This window comes from Taeniopygia guttata, chromosome 30 (assembly GCF_048771995.1).
Source record: "Taeniopygia guttata chromosome 30, bTaeGut7.mat, whole genome shotgun sequence".
Lineage (NCBI taxonomy): Eukaryota > Metazoa > Chordata > Aves > Passeriformes > Estrildidae > Taeniopygia > Taeniopygia guttata.
The window spans coordinates 2,659,507-2,676,750 of record NC_133055.1 but is presented as its reverse complement, the minus strand read 5'-3'; the positions used below and the strand labels follow the sequence as shown (position 1 = coordinate 2,676,750).

General features: G+C 59.1%; 2 protein-coding genes and 1 long non-coding RNA gene across 3 annotated transcripts in view; 2 read left to right on the top strand and 1 right to left on the bottom strand.

Annotated features, from left to right (window-relative positions):
* LOC140680256 (uncharacterized) overlaps window positions 1-17,244 on the top strand; it is a 1,118,524-nt gene that overhangs the window by 552,305 nt on the left and 548,975 nt on the right. Inside the window, exon 13 of the mRNA XM_072919758.1 lies at window positions 8,726-9,219. Coding sequence (XP_072775859.1) covers window positions 8,726-9,219 — 494 coding nt within the window. The remainder of the gene's footprint in view (window positions 1-8,725; window positions 9,220-17,244) is intronic.
* LOC105760196 (uncharacterized) overlaps window positions 1-17,244 on the bottom strand; it is a 448,806-nt gene that overhangs the window by 3,418 nt on the left and 428,144 nt on the right. Inside the window, exons 20-21 of the mRNA XM_072919757.1 lie at window positions 481-880; window positions 340-396 (exon numbers count right to left, since the gene is read on the bottom strand). Coding sequence (XP_072775858.1) covers window positions 340-396; window positions 481-880 — 457 coding nt within the window. The remainder of the gene's footprint in view (window positions 1-339; window positions 397-480; window positions 881-17,244) is intronic.
* Window positions 12,894-15,635, top strand: LOC140680929 (uncharacterized). The gene is made up of 2 exons (XR_012052270.1): window positions 12,894-13,840; window positions 14,930-15,635. It is a non-coding gene; the product is annotated as an uncharacterized lncRNA (long non-coding RNA).

The window sequence follows — 17,244 nt, the reverse complement described above, 5'->3', positions numbered from 1 at the left end:
TCCCTCTTGGCTTTCGGAGCACAGAGGGGTTGAGAACAGAAAACAATGCAGGTAAACACAAAAGGAGAAGCAGCCAGGTGTGTTCCCAACATGGATCACAGGGAATGTGGATCACCAGGGCTGTGCCCAGTGTGGGTCCTCCAGTGTGGGATGGAGTTTAGCTCTTCTCGCACTCGGGGCCCTCGAAGGGCTTCCCTTACCGGTGACTCCGTTGGTGTCGGGTCAAGGCAGAGCTCTGTGAGAATCTCTTCCGAAACTTGGAACATTCGTAGGGCCCCTCCCCGGTGTGGATCCTCTGGTGCTTCTTCAGTCTGGAGCTCACTGAGAATCTCTTCCCACACTCAGAACACTCATAGGGCCTCTCCCCAGTGTGGATCCTCCGGTGCTTGATGAGGTCTGAGTTCTGCCTGAATCCCTTCCCACAGTCGGGGCAGCAGAAGGGCCTCTCCTCTGTGTGACTCTGATAGTGCCGGAAGAGACAGGAGCTGGTCTGAAACGTCTTCCCACACTCAGAACACTCGTAGGGCCTCTCCCCAGTGTGGATCCTCTGGTGCTTCTTCAGTCCGGTGTTCTCTGAGAATCTCTTCCCACACTGAGAACACTCGTAGGGCCTCTCCCCAGTGTGGATCCTCCGGTGCTTGATGAGGTCTGAGTTACTCCGGAATCCCTTCCCACAGTCGGGGCAGCAGAAGGGCCTCTCCTCCGTGTGAATCCAATAGTGCTGGAGGAGATGGGAGCTGGTCTGAAACCTCTTCCCACACTTGGAACACTCGTAGGTCCTCTCCCCGGTGTGGATCCTCTGGTGGTTGATCAGATCACCTCTCCGCCTGAAGCCCTTCCCACACTCCGAGCACTTGTGGGGCTTCTCCCCATCATGGAGCTGCTCAGGGACCCCCAGCTCCGAGCTCTGGCTCCATCTCCGGCCGCCTCCCCGGCCCAGGGTGGGTCTTTCCCCCTCAGATCCCCGCGATCTGCCTTTGCAGCCCCTCCTCGTGCGGGATCTCCGGGGCTTTTCCTCCCCGTCGGGTTCCTGCGCCCTGGAGCCGCTCAAAACGGCCTCTTCCACCAGGTTCTGCCGCGGGGATTTGTCCTCCCTGCTCTCCATCCTCAGCTCCTGCCCTGGGGGAGGAAGGACAAGGAGAAGCTCTTCCTCTTCCTCGCAGCCTCCCAGGGGCTGGGAATGGGAAATCCTGGTTTGGGGAAAACAAGGGATGAGCACGTGGAGTTGGAAGCTCCCTCTGTCCCAGTCCATCTCCAGAAGTCCCCGGCCACCTGGGCTCCATAAAATCCTCCCAAACACCGAGATCCAGCTGTGAAAAAGCGTCTCAGGAGTTCCCCGTCCCTGCTGCCTCCCCTTTGCTGTTCAGGGCTCCCCCCTGTCCCAGCTGCTGGGGTCACGCTTGCATTGGGGGTCCCCCTTCTCCTCACTGCCCGCCCTCCCCAGGCTGCCGGGAGTCCCAGCAATCCCAAAAGCTCCCCCCTCTTGGCTCTCCCCATTCAGGGGTGCCGGGCTCTTTGGGCTCCCGGGCTCCCTTCTCCCCTTCTTCCCTGCTCTGGGCTCCCGGGGCTCCAAGGAGTCCCCCCAAGAGGCCTTTTCCACTCAGCTTCGCAGTTCTTCCTTCTCCAAACATCTCCCCAAAAAACCCAACCCAGGCACCCCCCAGGAGACCTGGCCCGAGCTCCCCCTCCCCGCTCACCTGCGGGATGGGGGATGATGATCCCACAGGTGGGGGCTGCGAATTCAGGCAGGGCTGACCGCGCGCTTCTCTCTGCTCTGCTCCATCCGCCTTTCAACCTCCTCTTCCTCTTCCTGACGCCCCTCCTCTTCCATCCCCCCTCCTCCTCCTCCTCCCTAAGCCCACCTCCCGCTCCTCCTCCATCCCTGCCCTTCTCTCCCTGCCCTTCCTTCCCCCTCCTCCTGCTCTCTAACCCCACCGCCTTCTGCTCCCTCATCCCTCATCTTCCATCCCTCCTCCTCCTCCTCCTGTGTCCCGTCCCCTCCTGCCTGTCCTCCTTTATCCCTTCCCTTCCACCCCCCCCCCCTCCTCCTCCTCCTCCTCCTCCTCCTCTTCGTTATCCCCACCTCTTTCTCCTCTTCCATCCCTCCCCTTCCATACCCCCTCCTCCTCCTCCTCCCCATCCCCACCTCCCGCTCCTCCTTCATCCCTGCCCTTCCCTCCCTCCTCCTCCTCCCCCAGCAGCAGCGACACCCTCGGTTCCCGTTCCCGCAGCCCCGGCAGCCCGCGGCAGGAGCGGGGATGGAGCCGGGACAGGTCGGGATGGGCAGCGCGGGGCTCTCAGCTGCTCCCAGCCACTGTTCCAGGGGGAACCCGGCCCGGGCCAAAGGAGAGGCAAACTGGGGAAACTGGGGGCTGCACATCCAAACTGGGGCTGCCTGGGGACCCTGCCTGGGCACTGCCGGCCCTTGGGGCTCCTCTCAGGAGATCAGGAGGGGGGAACGCAGAGAGGGCTCGGGGATGCCAGGAGTGGCAGCACTGGGAAGGACTGGTTTGTACTGGGATTGTACTGGAATCATACTGGGAGCAGCTGGGCCCATGCCAGGGCAGACTGCAGTCACCCCGAGGGAGACTGGGATCGTACTGCGATCATACTGACACAGAGTAGGAGCCTACGGGGGCAACTGAGACCATGCTGGGGGCAAATGGGATATACTGGGAGTGACTGGGAGCATGAATAGGGTGACTGGGAGCAGCTGTGAGCAACTGGGATCATGCTAGGAGCAACTGGGAGGAACTGGGAGTCACTGGGTGCCTGCTGGGGATGACTGGAAATGACTGGGCTTATACTGGGATCATGCTGGAGGTGACTGGGATCATACTGGCGGTGAGTGCCACGACACTGAGGCTGACTGGGAGCAGTTGTGAGCAAATGGGATCGCGCTGGAAGGAACTGGGAGTGAGTGGGAATATGCTGGAAGGAACTGGGGGACACTGTGAGAGACTGGGAGGGACAGTGAGGGTGAAAGGGGCAACTGGAACCATGTGGAGCACAACTGGTTCATATTGGCACTGACTGGGAGCACACTGGCGTCATCTCTGGATCATACTGAGAGGGACTGGACTAATACTGGGAGTGTCTGAGAGTGACTGGGAACACACCATGCACAGCATCCCTGTACTGGGGGTGACTGGGAGCAACTTGGAGCACTCTGGGAGCAAACGGCATCATACTGGGATTGACTGGGCTGATGTAGCTGGAGGCAACTGGGACCATACTGCGAGTGATTGGAAGTTACTGGGATTATACTGGGACCATACTGGGAGTGCTGGCATGTGACAAGGATCATACTGGAGGTTACTGGGCTCATACTGGTGATGAAAGGGAGCAACTGGGATCCCACTTTGGGCTACTGGGAGCAACTGAGAACAACTGGGATCATGCTGCAAGTAAACTGGAGGAATTGGGAATGACTGGAGGCTGGAGACAACTGGGACATACTGGGCATGACTGAGATCATACTGGGATAACAAGCACCTTACTGGGATCACTGGGAGTGTCTGGGAATGACCACAGAGATGCTGAAGGCAACTGGGATTTACTGGGGATGTCTGTAACCTTACTGGGGTGACTGGGAACACACTGGGAACAACGGGGACCATGCTGGGGAGAACTGAGAGCGAGTGGAAGTGAGTGGGTCTACACCGGGGACAACTGGGCATGACTGGGACCATGCTGGGAGCAACTGGGATCATATGGGGAGTGATGGGGTTGATACAAGGGACAACTGGGGGCAACTGGGATCACACTGGGGAGAACAGGAAGCAACTGAAAGCATGCTGGGGGCAAATGGGATCCTACTGGATCTTACTTGGAGCAACTGGGATCAGGCTGGAAGCAACTGAGGACAACTGGAGTGACTGGGAACATGGTGGGAGCAACTGGGATACACTGGGAGAGACTGAAACCACAGTGGGGGTAAATGGGAGCAACTGGAACCACAGTGGATGATAATGGGAGCAGCTGTGCCCATGCTGGATTCCTACTGGGATCCTACTGGAACTGGCTGGCATCATACTGGGAATGACTGGAAGTGTGCTGGCTGGGACTGGAACCATGCTGGAGGTGACTGGGAGCAACTGGGCCCACCCTGGGAGTGACAGGGAGTCATTCTGGGCAGGGCTGGAATCATACTGGGAGTGACTGGAACCATACTGGGGGGGACTGGGTGCAGCTGGGACCATCCTGGGAGCCACTGGGATTCCAGCAGGTGTGAATGGATCCTGGCTGGGGGTCACTGGGAGCTACTGGGCCCATGTTGGGAGGAAAATCTGGACACATTGGAAGCAACTGGGACCAACTGGAAGGTACTGGAACCGTGCTGAGGGGACTGAGACCACAAATGGGGAAACTGGGTTCATACTGGGAGCGACTGGGACCACACTTTGGACAACTGCCAGAAACTGGGATCATGCTGGAGGCAACTGGGAGTAACTGGGAAAGACTGGGATCATTCTGAGGTCATCAAAACCTTATTGGGCCAACTGGAATATACTGGGAGTGTCTGTGACCATACTGGGGGGACTGGAACCACACTGGGAACAGCTGGGACCATGCTGGGGACAGCTGAGAGTGAGTGGGACCATGCTGAGTGGGATTGGGACTATTCTAGGGACACCTGGGATCATACAGGGAGGAACTGGGAACAACTGCAACTATTCTGGCAGCAACTGGGATCATACTGGGATCACAGTGGGAGCAGCCGGGTCCATGCTGGGTGAGACTGGGAGGAGCCAGGTCCATGGAGGGTGACAGGAATCATACTGGGATTGACTGGGAGTGGCTGTGAACAACTGGAATCATGCTGAAAGTAAGTGGGAGGAAGTGGGAGGGACTGGGATATACTGGGAGAGACTGGGATTCATAGGGATCATACTGGTGGTTACTGGGGTCATGTTGGCATTGACAGGGAGCAACTGGGATCACACTGGGGGGCACTGGCATCATACTGGGAGTGACTGGGATCATACTGGGATTACAGTGGGTGCCAAGGGACCCTGACTGGGGGTTACTGGGAGCTGCCAGGCCCATGCTGGGAGCCAAATTCACACAGGTGGTGACTGGGACCACACTGGGAGCCACTGGGAATGTGCTGGGGGCAACTGGGACCATGCTGGGGGCAAGTGTGAGTGACTGGGGCCCTGCTGGGGCAGACTGGGATCATACTGGGCTCATATTGGGATCATACTGGGAGTGACTGGGACTATACTAGGAGCAACTGGGAGAAGTGGGAACACACTGGAGAAAAGTGGGAGCAACTGGGACTTGCTGAGGGCAAATAGCGTCACAATGGGGAATGACTGAGAATGACTGGGCTCATACTGGGAGAAACAGGGATCCTGCAGGGAGTGAGGGGAAGTGAGCAGGGTGATACTGGGACTGACTGGGCTCATCCTGGGAGTGCCCAGGAAACTGGAAGCACACAGGGGTAGGAACTGGGCACCTGCTGGGAGCAGCCCCTGGCGGCCCCGGTACCCCCGAACCCCTTTCCCGGCCATGCCGCCCCTCCAGCCCCAGCACCCCCATTGCCGAGTGCCGGCACTGCCAGGGGTCCCCCCTCTCGGGGTCCCCGCTGGGGCTCCTGGGGCTCTCCTCTCTCTGCGCTCCCGCCCAGGGAAGCCGCGGCTCTCCCGGGGCTCCCCAAATCCGGGGTCCCCCCGCCGCTCCCGCCGCTCCCGCGCGGTCCCCACGTGGCCCCGGCAGAGCTCGGAGGGCCCGGCCGGGAAGCCCAACCCGCACCGCGGGGGGACCCGCATCCCCCCGGCCCCGCCGGGGCTCTGCCGCCACCCGCACCGGGACCCCCCAAAAACACCTCCCGGGGACCCCCGATGTCCCCCCGAGGGCAGCTGCGGCTCGGCCTTGGAGCCCCGCCAGCTCCAAACATCCCCCCAAAAACCCCAAACCCAGGGAGCCCCGGGATATTTGGGGCCAGCTCCCCCTGCCCGGGCACCTGCGGGATGGGGGCGACGCTCCCGGGGTGCTGCGAGTTCAGACAGAGCCGGAGCCCCGCGGTTCATCCTCCCCGCTCCTCCTGCTGCTCCCGCTGCCGCTCCGCCTCTTCCTCCCTCCTCCTCCTCCTCCCCGCAGCCGCGGGAGGGGCGGGGATGGAGCCGGGACAGGTCGGAACGCAGAGAGGGGTGGGGGGATGCCAGGAGTGACTGGGCTGTACTGGGATCATACTGGGAGCAGCTCCTGGGTGACTGATCCTACTGGGATCATACTGGGATCATACTGGGAGTGAGGAGGAGCAGCGCGGTGGCTCCAGCGCTGGGGCTGGGGGCGCTCCTGGCGGGCGAGGGGGGAGTGGGACCCCGGCACCGGGACCCTGAATCACCATTGCCGGCACCGGGACCCCCCCTGCTCCCCTTATCCTGCACAGGGACCCCCTGAATCCCCCATTTCCGGACATCAGGGCCCTCTGCTCCCCTTTTCCCTGCTCCCAGCCTCTAGATTTCCCATGTGCCTGATCCTGGAACGCCTTGGAACACCTTGGACCCCCATTCCTGCCTTTCCCAGCCCCCAGCCCTGCTCCCCACAGCCCCACAGCTCCCCACAGGCCCCCAGCCCTGCTCCCGGTCCCGCACCTCTGCGCCCACTGCTGCCGCTGCCCACCACAGAGAAACCCCTGCCATCCTGACCTCCTGCTTTTCCTCTCCTGGAAACTGGGAATTCAAAGTATCAGCTGGCAAATTCTGAGGATAGGACCCTGCTGAAAAACATCCCAATCCTGAGTATTTTTCTCTTCCTCCTGTTTGCCATCATCCATTTTCTTACCACACACATTCCTCCTGCTGCTTCTTGCCTGAACCATATTGCTGCACACTCCCCTTCACCCAATCCCTTCCCAGCACACCAACACCATCCATCCCCTGTTGTCCAAATCCCTTCTCCCCTTCCCTTATTGCCCCCCTGGGTGTCCATGTCCTTAATTACCTCTGGGGGAATGTGCAAACTACCTCAGCATTCTCCCAAGGGACCCTTCAGAGACATTTTGGCATCATCATCCCTTTGGCCAGGAGCCCTCCCTGGCTTTCCCTTTTCACCCCTCCATGGGTGCCCTGCCATGTTCACTCCCCGAAGATCCCAGGGCACTCACTGATGAGATTTTCAGTGCTCTCTCCCTGCTGACTCTTCACAGACCCCCCTGATGTGTCACTCGTCTGTCTCCTGGTCACTCCCGGGTCCCCAATCAGTCCCCGGTGCCGCCACCAGCCAAGGGAGCCGATCACCCAAAGTGGGTGAGGCACCTTCAGCTGCACTCCCTGCCCCAGGGTGTGCGGGAAAATTGACATCACCAGAGGATTCTGTCCACAAAGCAGACAGAGGAGTCCTGTGAAATTAATTTCATTCCTAAAAATGGGAGAGGCCATGGGACTTTCCCCATGGGATCTCCCAATTGTTGGAGGACACAGCCTCCTTTTAATCCTAATTCTCCTGGCCACATCTCCCTCTGCTTTCCCCATTGGCTGAAGCACTTGAGAGCTACAGACTTCCCAATCCACCTACTACATACTCCCTTAATATGCTCCCTGCTTTTATATAGCAAATGATATTCATGGCTCTGTTAAGTTCTTTGTTGTTCTTCTGGAAGTTCATGAATTGAGCAGGACCTTGGCTGAGCAGCAGTCTGTGTCATTAACTGATAACATTTTCTGAAACCGATTCCTTCTCCTGTCACTCCTTTGTTTACAGCTCCCTGGCCCTCTGAGCCTTCCCCAACTGGACTCCCCGCCTCGGCCCCATCGCCCCCGCGAGGGGAATTTGGGGAGGTGGGAGTGGGGCAGCGCCAAGGCCGGGCCCCCCCGCGCTGTCCTGGCGGGAGCGGCTGCAGTGGGGACCGAGTGCGGGCGGGAGCAGCCGAGAGCCCAGCGCTGCCCCAGCCCGACCTGCCCCAGCTCCATCCCTGCCCCTCGGCTGGGATGCTGTGGGTCTGGGGGGAAGAGGGAGCCGGCAGTGGGTGCTGGGCCTGGGGGCAGGAGGACAAGGGAAGGAGAAGCAGGCTTGAGGAACAGAATGGTCAAACGATGCAGGTGGCAGGAGAAGGTGGGATTGTGCAGGAGAAGGAGGAATAGCAGGAGGAAGAGGAGTGTGAGGAAGAGGAGAGACACAGGAGGAGGAGGAGGAGCAGAAAGAGGAAGCAGCAGAAGGTTCCACCCCTCCCTGTATCTGCAGCCTCCCCCCAGCCCCAGGAGCGTTTCTCCCCCCACATGCAGCAGGTGACTGTGGAGGGGGATCCAGGATTTTCACGGGGTGAATCTTGGTGTTTCTGAGCTTTCTTGGGCTAAATGTTGGTGCTTTGGTTTTATGTGGCAGCTGAATCTTTATGTTTTGGAGGAGGTTTTTGCTGACTTGTGATGTTTGGGGAGTTTTTGATCTGTATCTTGAAGTTTGTAGGATTTTTGGGCTGAATCTTGGTGTTTTGGAGGTTCTTACAGACACAAGATTCCCAATGACTTCCTGAGATGAACTTGGGCAAGGAGGAACCTCCAGTCCAAGGTGCTCTCCTCTTGGTTTTTTCCCCAAACCAGGATTTTTCATTCCCTGGGCGTGTCTGGATCGACAAGGAGGAAAAGCCCCGGAGATGCTGCAGGAGGAGGAGCTGCAAACCCAGCCCAGGGAGCTGCGGGGAGGAAAGAGCCCCCCTGAGCCAGGAAGGCGGGCGGAGATCCAGCCAGAGCTCGGAGCTGGTGGAGAAGTCTCATGGCAGGGAGAAGCCCCACAAGTGCTTGGAATGTGGGAAGGGTTTCAGTCAGAGCTCCAATCTGATCCGGCACCAGAGGATCCACACTGGGGAGAGGCCCTACGAGTGTGGGAAGTGTGGGAAGAGTTTCAGAGACAGCTCGGACCTGGTCCGGCACATGGTGATCCACACTGGGGAACGGCCCTATGAGTGCTTGGAATGTGGGAAGAGCTTTGGGCAGAGCTCATACCTGAGAACACACCAGCGCATCCACACAGGGGAGAGGCCCTACGAGTGTCCCCAGTGTGGGAAGAGGTTTCACACCAGCTCCAGTGTCCTCAGACATGAGCAGATTCACACAGAGGAGAGGCCCTTCCTCTGCCCCGACTGCGGGAAGGGCTTCAACCGCAACTTCAGCCTCACCGTGCACCGGCGCATCCACACCGGGGAGAGGCCCTACGAGTGTGGGGAGTGTGGGAAGAGCTTCGCACAGAGCTCAAACTTGACCCAGCACCAACGGAGGCACCACTAAGGGAAGCCCTGTGAGTGCTCCGAGTGAGGGAAGAGCTTGGAGTGAGGGAGGAGAGTGAGGGAAGAGCTTGGTGCGCTGCTCCAGCTCCATGCCCCATGGGAGGATCCAGGCTGGATGATCCCCAGTGACCCCCGTTGGGCAGAGCCCTGCTAAACCGTGGTCCTGGTGATCCATGCTGGGTGTGGGGAAGGTGTTGGCTTCTTCACCTTGTGCTGCTGTGATTTGGGGGGGTTCCCATGGATGGGGGATGGGAGGTGAGTGGGGGGTCCTGGCGCACTGCGGGGGGCTCATGGCTCAGGGGGTCCCAGCGCTTTGGGGGAGTCAGGGAAGGGGGGAAGCAGTGAATGGGGGGGTCCCAGTAAATTGGGGGGGGGTGCTGATTATAACAGGGGGTCCTGGGAGACAACGAGGGGGAAAGGACCAAACCCTAAGGGACTCCCCTGGTGCTGGTGAACCCCCTGTGCCCCCCCAGGCCTTGGGGTCCCCCACAGTCCCTGCACTGTTCCTGGGGGTCCCACGGCTCTGGGGGGGGTCAAAGCGGAGGGGATGGAACCTCCGTCATGGATGGGGGCACAAAGGGGGTCCGGGCCCAGTGCTCGGCGGGGTCGGTGCACGAGGGGGGCCTGGTCCCTGTCCCGGTGCACGGGGGTGGCGCTGCCTGGGGGGTCCTGGTGCTTGTGGGGTTCCCAGGGTTCGATGGGGGTCCGGTCCCTATCCCGGTGCTTGGTGAGGGGGGGGGGGGTAGTGCCCGGGGGGCTCCCACTGCTCGGTAATTGGGGGGTGTCAGAATCCAGGACATCCCTCTGGCTGCCCTGGATGGCTCCAGACCCTGGCAGGGGCCTCGGAGACCTTGGCATGGTGTCAAGAACACCAGTGGCTTTGGTTTTAGCCCCTGGAGAAAATTGCCAACTTTGTATGAGGAATTACAAGGCACAAGGGTTTGAGTAGCGTGGTAGGTGAATTAACACAGGGTGGAAAAGTAGAACTTTAACACTCTAAAATACGGGGTTCAATGGGACAAGGTGGAGGGATCTGGGTGTGTCCTGACCTTCTTCTCCTTCTTTTTGCCCTCCATGTCTTGCTGTGATGGTGACACTTTTCTGTTAGTTGAAGGTAGAGACATATTGTCCAACATAAATGATAGATATTGGCACGTTATTGTAAACACAGTACAGGTAGTTTTTAGTGTAGAAGGCAAACAGCGCCCTGAGGGCAGGGAGACTGCCACAGACCGACCTGCTAGACAGAGCTCAGCAGAGCGGACAAAGCTGTTAGAGAAAAGGGAAAATAAACGGCCCTGAGAAGCAAAGCTCCGCATCTCGACTCCTTCTCTGCCCGCGCAGGCTGGGAGAAAAGGACTTTTCACAATCTCGGGGTCATCTCGACCACCAGAAAACCGAGAGGGGGTCTCCACTCGTCCCAGTGCCCGGTGAGGGGGGTCAGTGCTCGAGGGGGGTTCGGGGGCACTGAAGGGGGTGCGGGTGCAGTTTTTGGGGGGTCCCGGCACCCTCCGGGGCAGGGTCAGTGCTCAGCAGCGGGGGCTGCCTGGGGACCCCCCCGGCCCCCAAATCACAGCCGGGTCTCCTGCAAGGCACTGAGGGGAGGCTCGTTCACCCCCCGCCCCCACCAGCGTCACCACACACCTTCCCAAAGTGTCCCCAAGTGCTCCCAAAGTGCCCTCAGAATGTCCCCGAGTCTCTGCACAGGTGACACCGGCCTGATGATGGCCCAGTGGTGATGTTGCTCTGTGCACAGCAGCCTCGGGATGTCCTCCATGGCTCTTTGGCACTGCTCGGCCACTGCAAAGCCACAGTGGCCAGGAGAGGGACAGAAGAAGAGGGTGTTGATGTCCCCAGGTGTCCCCAGCAGGTGACGCCTGGCCAGGCAGGCACTGGCCTCCCACAGCTGCTCAGCCTTGGCCGCTGTGGCCACCAAGGCCACACGTAAACCAGGGGACACCTCCATTGTCCCCTCCAGGGCAGCCTCGATGTCCCCGAGCTGGTGCTGCAGCTCCTGGGGAACGCGGTGGCTTTGTCACACGCGGCCACCAAGTCCCCCAGCAGCCCCGGGTACAGCTCCAGCCGCTGTCCCCTCCCGGTGGCCGCATCCCTGCAGGCGTCGCGGAGCTCGGTGGCCGCCTTGGCCAGCCGGGCCCAGCTGTCCATGAGCCTGTCCAGCACACGCCTGGCGCTGGCCAGGGCTCTCACACAGGCCCAGGTGGTCCCTGGGGTGTCCCCGAGGTTGGCCAGGGTCCAGCCCAGGGAGGGGACAGGGCGGTGGCCCAGGGAGGGGACACGGTAGTGGCGCAGGGCGTCCTGGAGGTGAAAGATCAAGGTCCCCACAGCCACCCGCAGGAACTCTGGGGACACGGCCAGCAGCACGTCCCTGTGCGGCCTGGACACGGTGGCCATCAGTTCTCTCAGGGTGGCCACCAGCTCGCCCAGTGTGGCCACCACAGCCACCATCGCCTCCAGCACCTGGTGGGGGACAGCTGGGGAGGGGACAGAAGAGGTGTCAGGGGCCTGGTGGCACTTGTGGCCTCCTACAGTGGCCCCTGTGCCCTCCTGTGGTCCTGTTTGTCCCCTCCCTGGAGGGCTCTGCTGTCCCCTCTATCCCTTTTGTCACCCCCTATCCCCCACATTCCCCTCCTGTCCCCTCCTGCCACTCCTCTGTCCCCTCTGCCCCCCCCGTGTCCCCCCTGTCCCCTCCCGCCCCCCCGCCGGTACTGTCACACCTCGCGGGGCTCCATGGCCGCTGGGGACACTCCGGGGAGGGGACACGGCCGGGGACAGTTGGGGACACGCGCGAACATGGCAGGGCCGGAGAGGGGAAACAGGAAGAGGTGACGTCATCGCCCCGGCCCCGCCTCACCTTTGGCCGCTTTTAGGGGATCCTGAGGGGATTTTGAGGAGGTCCTTGGTGAGCTTTGGGGGGTCCCAGGTGAGGTTTGGGGGGTCCTAGGTGGGGGTTTGGGGTGTCCCAGGTGAGGTCTGGGGGGTCCCAGGTGAGGTTTGGGAGGTCCCAGGTGAGAATTCCCAAGGATTTGGGGTTTCCCACCTGCCCAGGTGAGGTCTGGGGGTCCTAGAAGAAGTTTGGGAGTCTCAGGTGAGAATTTGGGGGGTTCCAGGTGAGGTTTGGGGGTCCCAGGTGAGGTTTGTGGGGTCCTGAGGAGATTTTGGAGGGGTGCAGGGGAGCTTTAGGGGGTCCCAGGTGAGAATTCCCAAAGATTTGGGGGTTCCCAGGTGAAAACAGCTCGGGGGGGCTGAGGGGGGAGGGGCTGGGGAGGTTTTGGGGTGTGTCCCATGGGTGGCGGCGGGACGGTGAGGGAGGGTCCGGGGGAATTTGGGGGGGTGGGAGCGGCAGGACGAACCCCCAGACACTGACCACGCCCTCTTTAGACCCCGCCCCGTGTTTCAGGCCCGCCCCTTGCTGCTGGACACGCCCACCGAGCGCCCCGCCCCCTCAGGCCCCGCCCCTCCCAGTTCCTAGCTCCGGGTTCTGCCCCCGCCCCCTCCTGAAGCCCTCCCCAAATGAGCCTTGGCCCCACCCCCGGATAGATTTTTATCAATGGAAACCAAAAATCGCCACAAATCAACCCAAAAATTCAAACCCAGGGTGTGGGACTGTGTTCTTTATTCTTTCAGTGTCTGTACACACCCCCCCCCATCTCACTCCTAACCCCTTTCTCTCCAAGTTGTGAATCTCCCCTCCCCCCGCTTCTTTCCCTGCCCCCCTTTCACAGACTGTTTAGTATGTTAGTCCTACCCCAAACTCCTCCCCTGTTATTCCCCTATTGGTTGCTGTTCCTATACCCCTCCCCATAAGTTCTTGTATAAAACATCTGCTCGCCCCCCACAAGGCGTCTTGGGGCACGCGAAATAAACCGAACCTGTTCACCCCAAGTCCCGTGCCGCCTCCATCTGTCCCTGCGCCGATAACTGGGACCGCAGAGCATTTACAGGGGGACCGGCCGCCCGTTCTCTCCCCCCGCCGCCCAGCACGCCCACGCTCGGGGTGTCGCGGTGAAAGGGGACCGCAACGCAACAAATGGTAGCAAGAGGATGGTTCCCTCCTTCGTCTTGTAAAACAAACGGGCAAATTCGTGGGGGCGCCCGCCTCACAGAAGAAAAAGGAGGGAAGAGGAACATCTGTGGTCATAGAAGCTTTGCTGGACGCTAAGAGGAGCCGAGCGCCGAGCGAAAATAATTCGGCTCCAGGACCCTTCTTTGTTCTTGCCTCCGCGCGCTCTACCCCACCCCCGCCGAGATCAGACGTCCTGCACTGGGGCAGACGTGCTGCAGGGGCTTTGAAGGGGGGGTAGACCTACCCCAGGACAAAGAGGGCGGTTTGGCAGCGGCTCAAGGGAGCCAGGAGAACCGCTCATCAGGGGACAACACCGGAATGAAACCACCAGAGGCCGATAGTGGCCGAGCCCAAGGCTTCAGGGACGAGTTTTGGGTACAGCCGAGATCGGCTGGACTTGCCTGCAAGTCCCGGGAACACCTAAGCCTCTGGAAGAGCCAAACCGAGAAGGAACGTCCCCAGTTCGGCGCGACTTTTCCACCAAGTTGAGGAGAAGAATCAAGCCATCTCCACCTGGGCCCTAGAGGGTAAGGGGGGCTAAAACGGGGTGGGGTCCATCCCGCCGGGTGGCTGGGTTTCCCAGTTTTTTCTTTTTGTGTTTTAACCCTCGCTCGTGCTCAGACGGGAGCTGTATTCCTGCATGCGCCCGGCGGGCGAGTCGGTTTTTCGTTTCTGGGGGGGGGAGGTCCCAGGCACCCCTCACCTAGTCTTTTATGGGGACCCATATTTGATTGCTTTTTCTTCCCCTCGAAAAGTCGTCTTCTCTCTCCTTTCCTCCCCAATCTGGGCTGGACGGAGGGGGTAGAAAAGACACAAACGGGACAAATGTTTGAAAGGCGGCATGTTAACTATAGGAGAGTTGGTAAAAGAAGCCCTGTACACCCACACATTGTGTCGACATCCAGCTGCATCGGGCTCCTCTCCTGTAAATTCCCCTTTTGCTTCTGTGAAGCTCCCCAGACCCCCTTGCCCTCGGATTTTCCTAAACTTTTCCCTATCTTCCCTTGCGGATGGCTGTGGCCAAGCCGCCCCAGGCGCCCTGCCGGGTACTGCTGCCTTCCCTTGGGGATGGTGTTGGCTGTGCCGCCTCTGGGGGAGGGGGGCAGTGCACCCGGCACCCCCTTACAAGATGGCGCTGGCCACGCCACTTGGAACCTGTTTTCCCGCCATGATCCTTCTTCTCCGCCCCTGGTTTCCCGCCAGCCCCACCCTCTCCCCAAGGGCCCCGACAATCAAAATTGCCGCGAAGCTAGTCCCTGTGGGGGGGAGGCGGGGTTGGATGTTCCCTAATCCTTCTTCTGGCCCTTCCTCTGGTGGGAAGGATCGCTGTCGAGGACCTCCCATCAGGGGACCACCCTTCTTTGAAGATCACTCCCCTTCTCTGGTGGGGGGGTCTCCTTTGAGGGAGGGTGGGGCGGAAACCCCGGACCGGAAACCCGCCATTTCGTCTTCCCCCTGAGATGGCGGCACCCTGGTCCACCCCTTACCGATTCCCCTTATCAATCATGACAGTCACTAATCAAGTGATTGTCTGATTCCCCTATCCCATTCCTTAATAAACCCTACCCAATGTTCCCTTTTATTTAATAATCTACTTGTTGAGTTATATTTTATAGAAAGAAAGATCATCCTATTTAGTTTATACCCACGGTATTATGCCCACTCCGGAAATAAAGAATAAAATCACACAAGCCATGTTGCCGCTCGCTGCTTCAACTCTGCTATACATCTCCAGCACTGCGACAGCCCAAGTTTCGAATCAGATCAAGCTGTGAATTCTGCTGAATGTTTTACCCCGAATTCAGAATTTGTTTATGTCAATTTTATACGCTTTGTATATTAATTTGTTTTATTGTAATTATAATTAATTTGTACTTTTCTGATGTTTTTCAATTTATTTCTGTTTAATAATTTGTAATGTTACTATATGATTTTGTTGTATTTTACATATGAAGTTTATATTGTTTATATGCAGTATTAATTTGTTTAAACATCAGAATTCTCCTTTCTTTTGTAAAAAGAAAAAGAGGGAGATGTGGGAGTGTGTTCTTTATTCTTTCAGTGTCTGTACACACCCCCCCCCATCTCACTCCTAACCCCCTTCTCTCCAAGATGTGAATCTCCCCTCCCCCCGCTTCTTTCCCTGCCCCCCTTTCACAGACTGTTTAGTATGTTAGTCCTACCCCAAACTCCTCCCCTGTTATTCCCCTATTGGTTGCTGTTCCTATACCCCTCCCCATAAGTTCTTGTATAAAACATCTGCTCGTCCCCCCCAAGGTGTCTTGGGGCACGTGAAATAAACCGAACCTGTTCACCCCAAGTCCCGTGCCGCCTCCATCTGTCCCTGCGCCGATAACTGGGACTGCAGAGCATTTACAGGGGGACCGGCCGCCCGTTCTCTCCCCCCGCCGCCCAGCACGCCCGCGCTCGGTGGTGTCGCGGTGAAAGGGGACCGCAACGCAACACTATTTGATCATAGTTCCATATTTGATCCCTATCTCTAGTTGATCCCAGTCCCTATTTGATCCAAGAACAGTTTATCCCAATCTCTAGGATCTCAATCTGTAGGATCCCAATCTCTAGTTGATCCCAGTCCATATTTGATCCCAATCTCTCGTTTATCCCAGTCCATATTTGATCCCAGTCTGTAGTAGATAGGGACAGGTGAACAGAAGATCTCGGGATGTGACGGAAAGAAAGACCCTTCCCCCTTCTCCCTGCTTCACGTTATCTATTAACCCCAGAGCATGTAACCACACCTAACCCAGTAGTTTTCCACTCTCGACTAACCCTAGAGACCCTACAACCCCCCTCTGACGTAGCAAAGTCCTCCAAAACTATTTAAACCCATGAGACAAGATAATAAAGGCTTTTGACCGTCCACCACATTGGTGTCAGCGTGTGTCGTTAGTCCGAGTAGTCCGGGTGGGGCCGGGCTGCCGTGCTGTCTTCTTGGAACCAGGTCGCCGTTGTCTTTCATAAAGGCAACATATCTGGTGCCAAAACCCGGGAGAAGAAAAATTCGCTCGGGTAGCGGGAGTTCACCTGGACAGGAGCAGCGGCCGGAGCAGTCAGACCGTATCTTGGCGCAGGGAGACGTCCCAGGACCCGCGAGCGTCATGGACAGCATCGCCAGGGTCGTAAGTGTGATTTATAAACAGTGGGGTATCGAGTGTAAGCTCAAAGACTTTTATCTTGCCATAGCAAGGCTGCTTGAGCTTGGGGCGACTGAATGCCCATTGGATGCCATGCATCCGGGAATATGGGAAAAATGCACAGCCACGCTGGCCGAGGACACGAAATCCTCAGGCAGTGGCAAGAGCCTTAAAGCGTGGGGCAAAGTAGAGAAAGCCCCGCGCAGAGCAATAGAAAAGCAGGAGACGTGGAGTGCGGCGTGTACGTGTTTATTAGTCACACCCGGGCTCGGGGTGGGGGCGGGAGCGCAGACCGTCCCTGAGCACGATCCGATCGGGAGCAGAGATCCGGGGGGGCCCGGCGCATCACCCCCTCCCCGGGCCAGAGGCCAGTCCCTGCCGCGGAAACCCCCGGAAAACCGCGGCTTCCCCGTCTGTCCCGCCGCTGCCGGTCCACGACCCATTGCCGGAGGTGCGGCAGCGCGCAGAGTGCTTCTGGCAGGAGCTGGCAGGGGAAGCCAGAGGCGCAGAAACCGTGGCTTGGAGGAGATCCGAACTATGCCGCCACCTCACCCCTTTGAAAATGGCGCTGGCCGCCAAGGAGCGGGGCGGGGCGCGGGCGGTCTCAGGGCGAAAACCCTGGAGGCGCGCGGTTTTAGGGACGCACGTGCGCGGGAGAAAGAGGAGGAGAGCGGCAGAGAGCGCGGAGCCAATCGGCAGCTGCGCCTGAGGCCGCTACCATTTAAGGGAGAGGCCTCCCCCTGCAGGAGGCAGGGCAAGCCGGGGGGGCGGGAGCG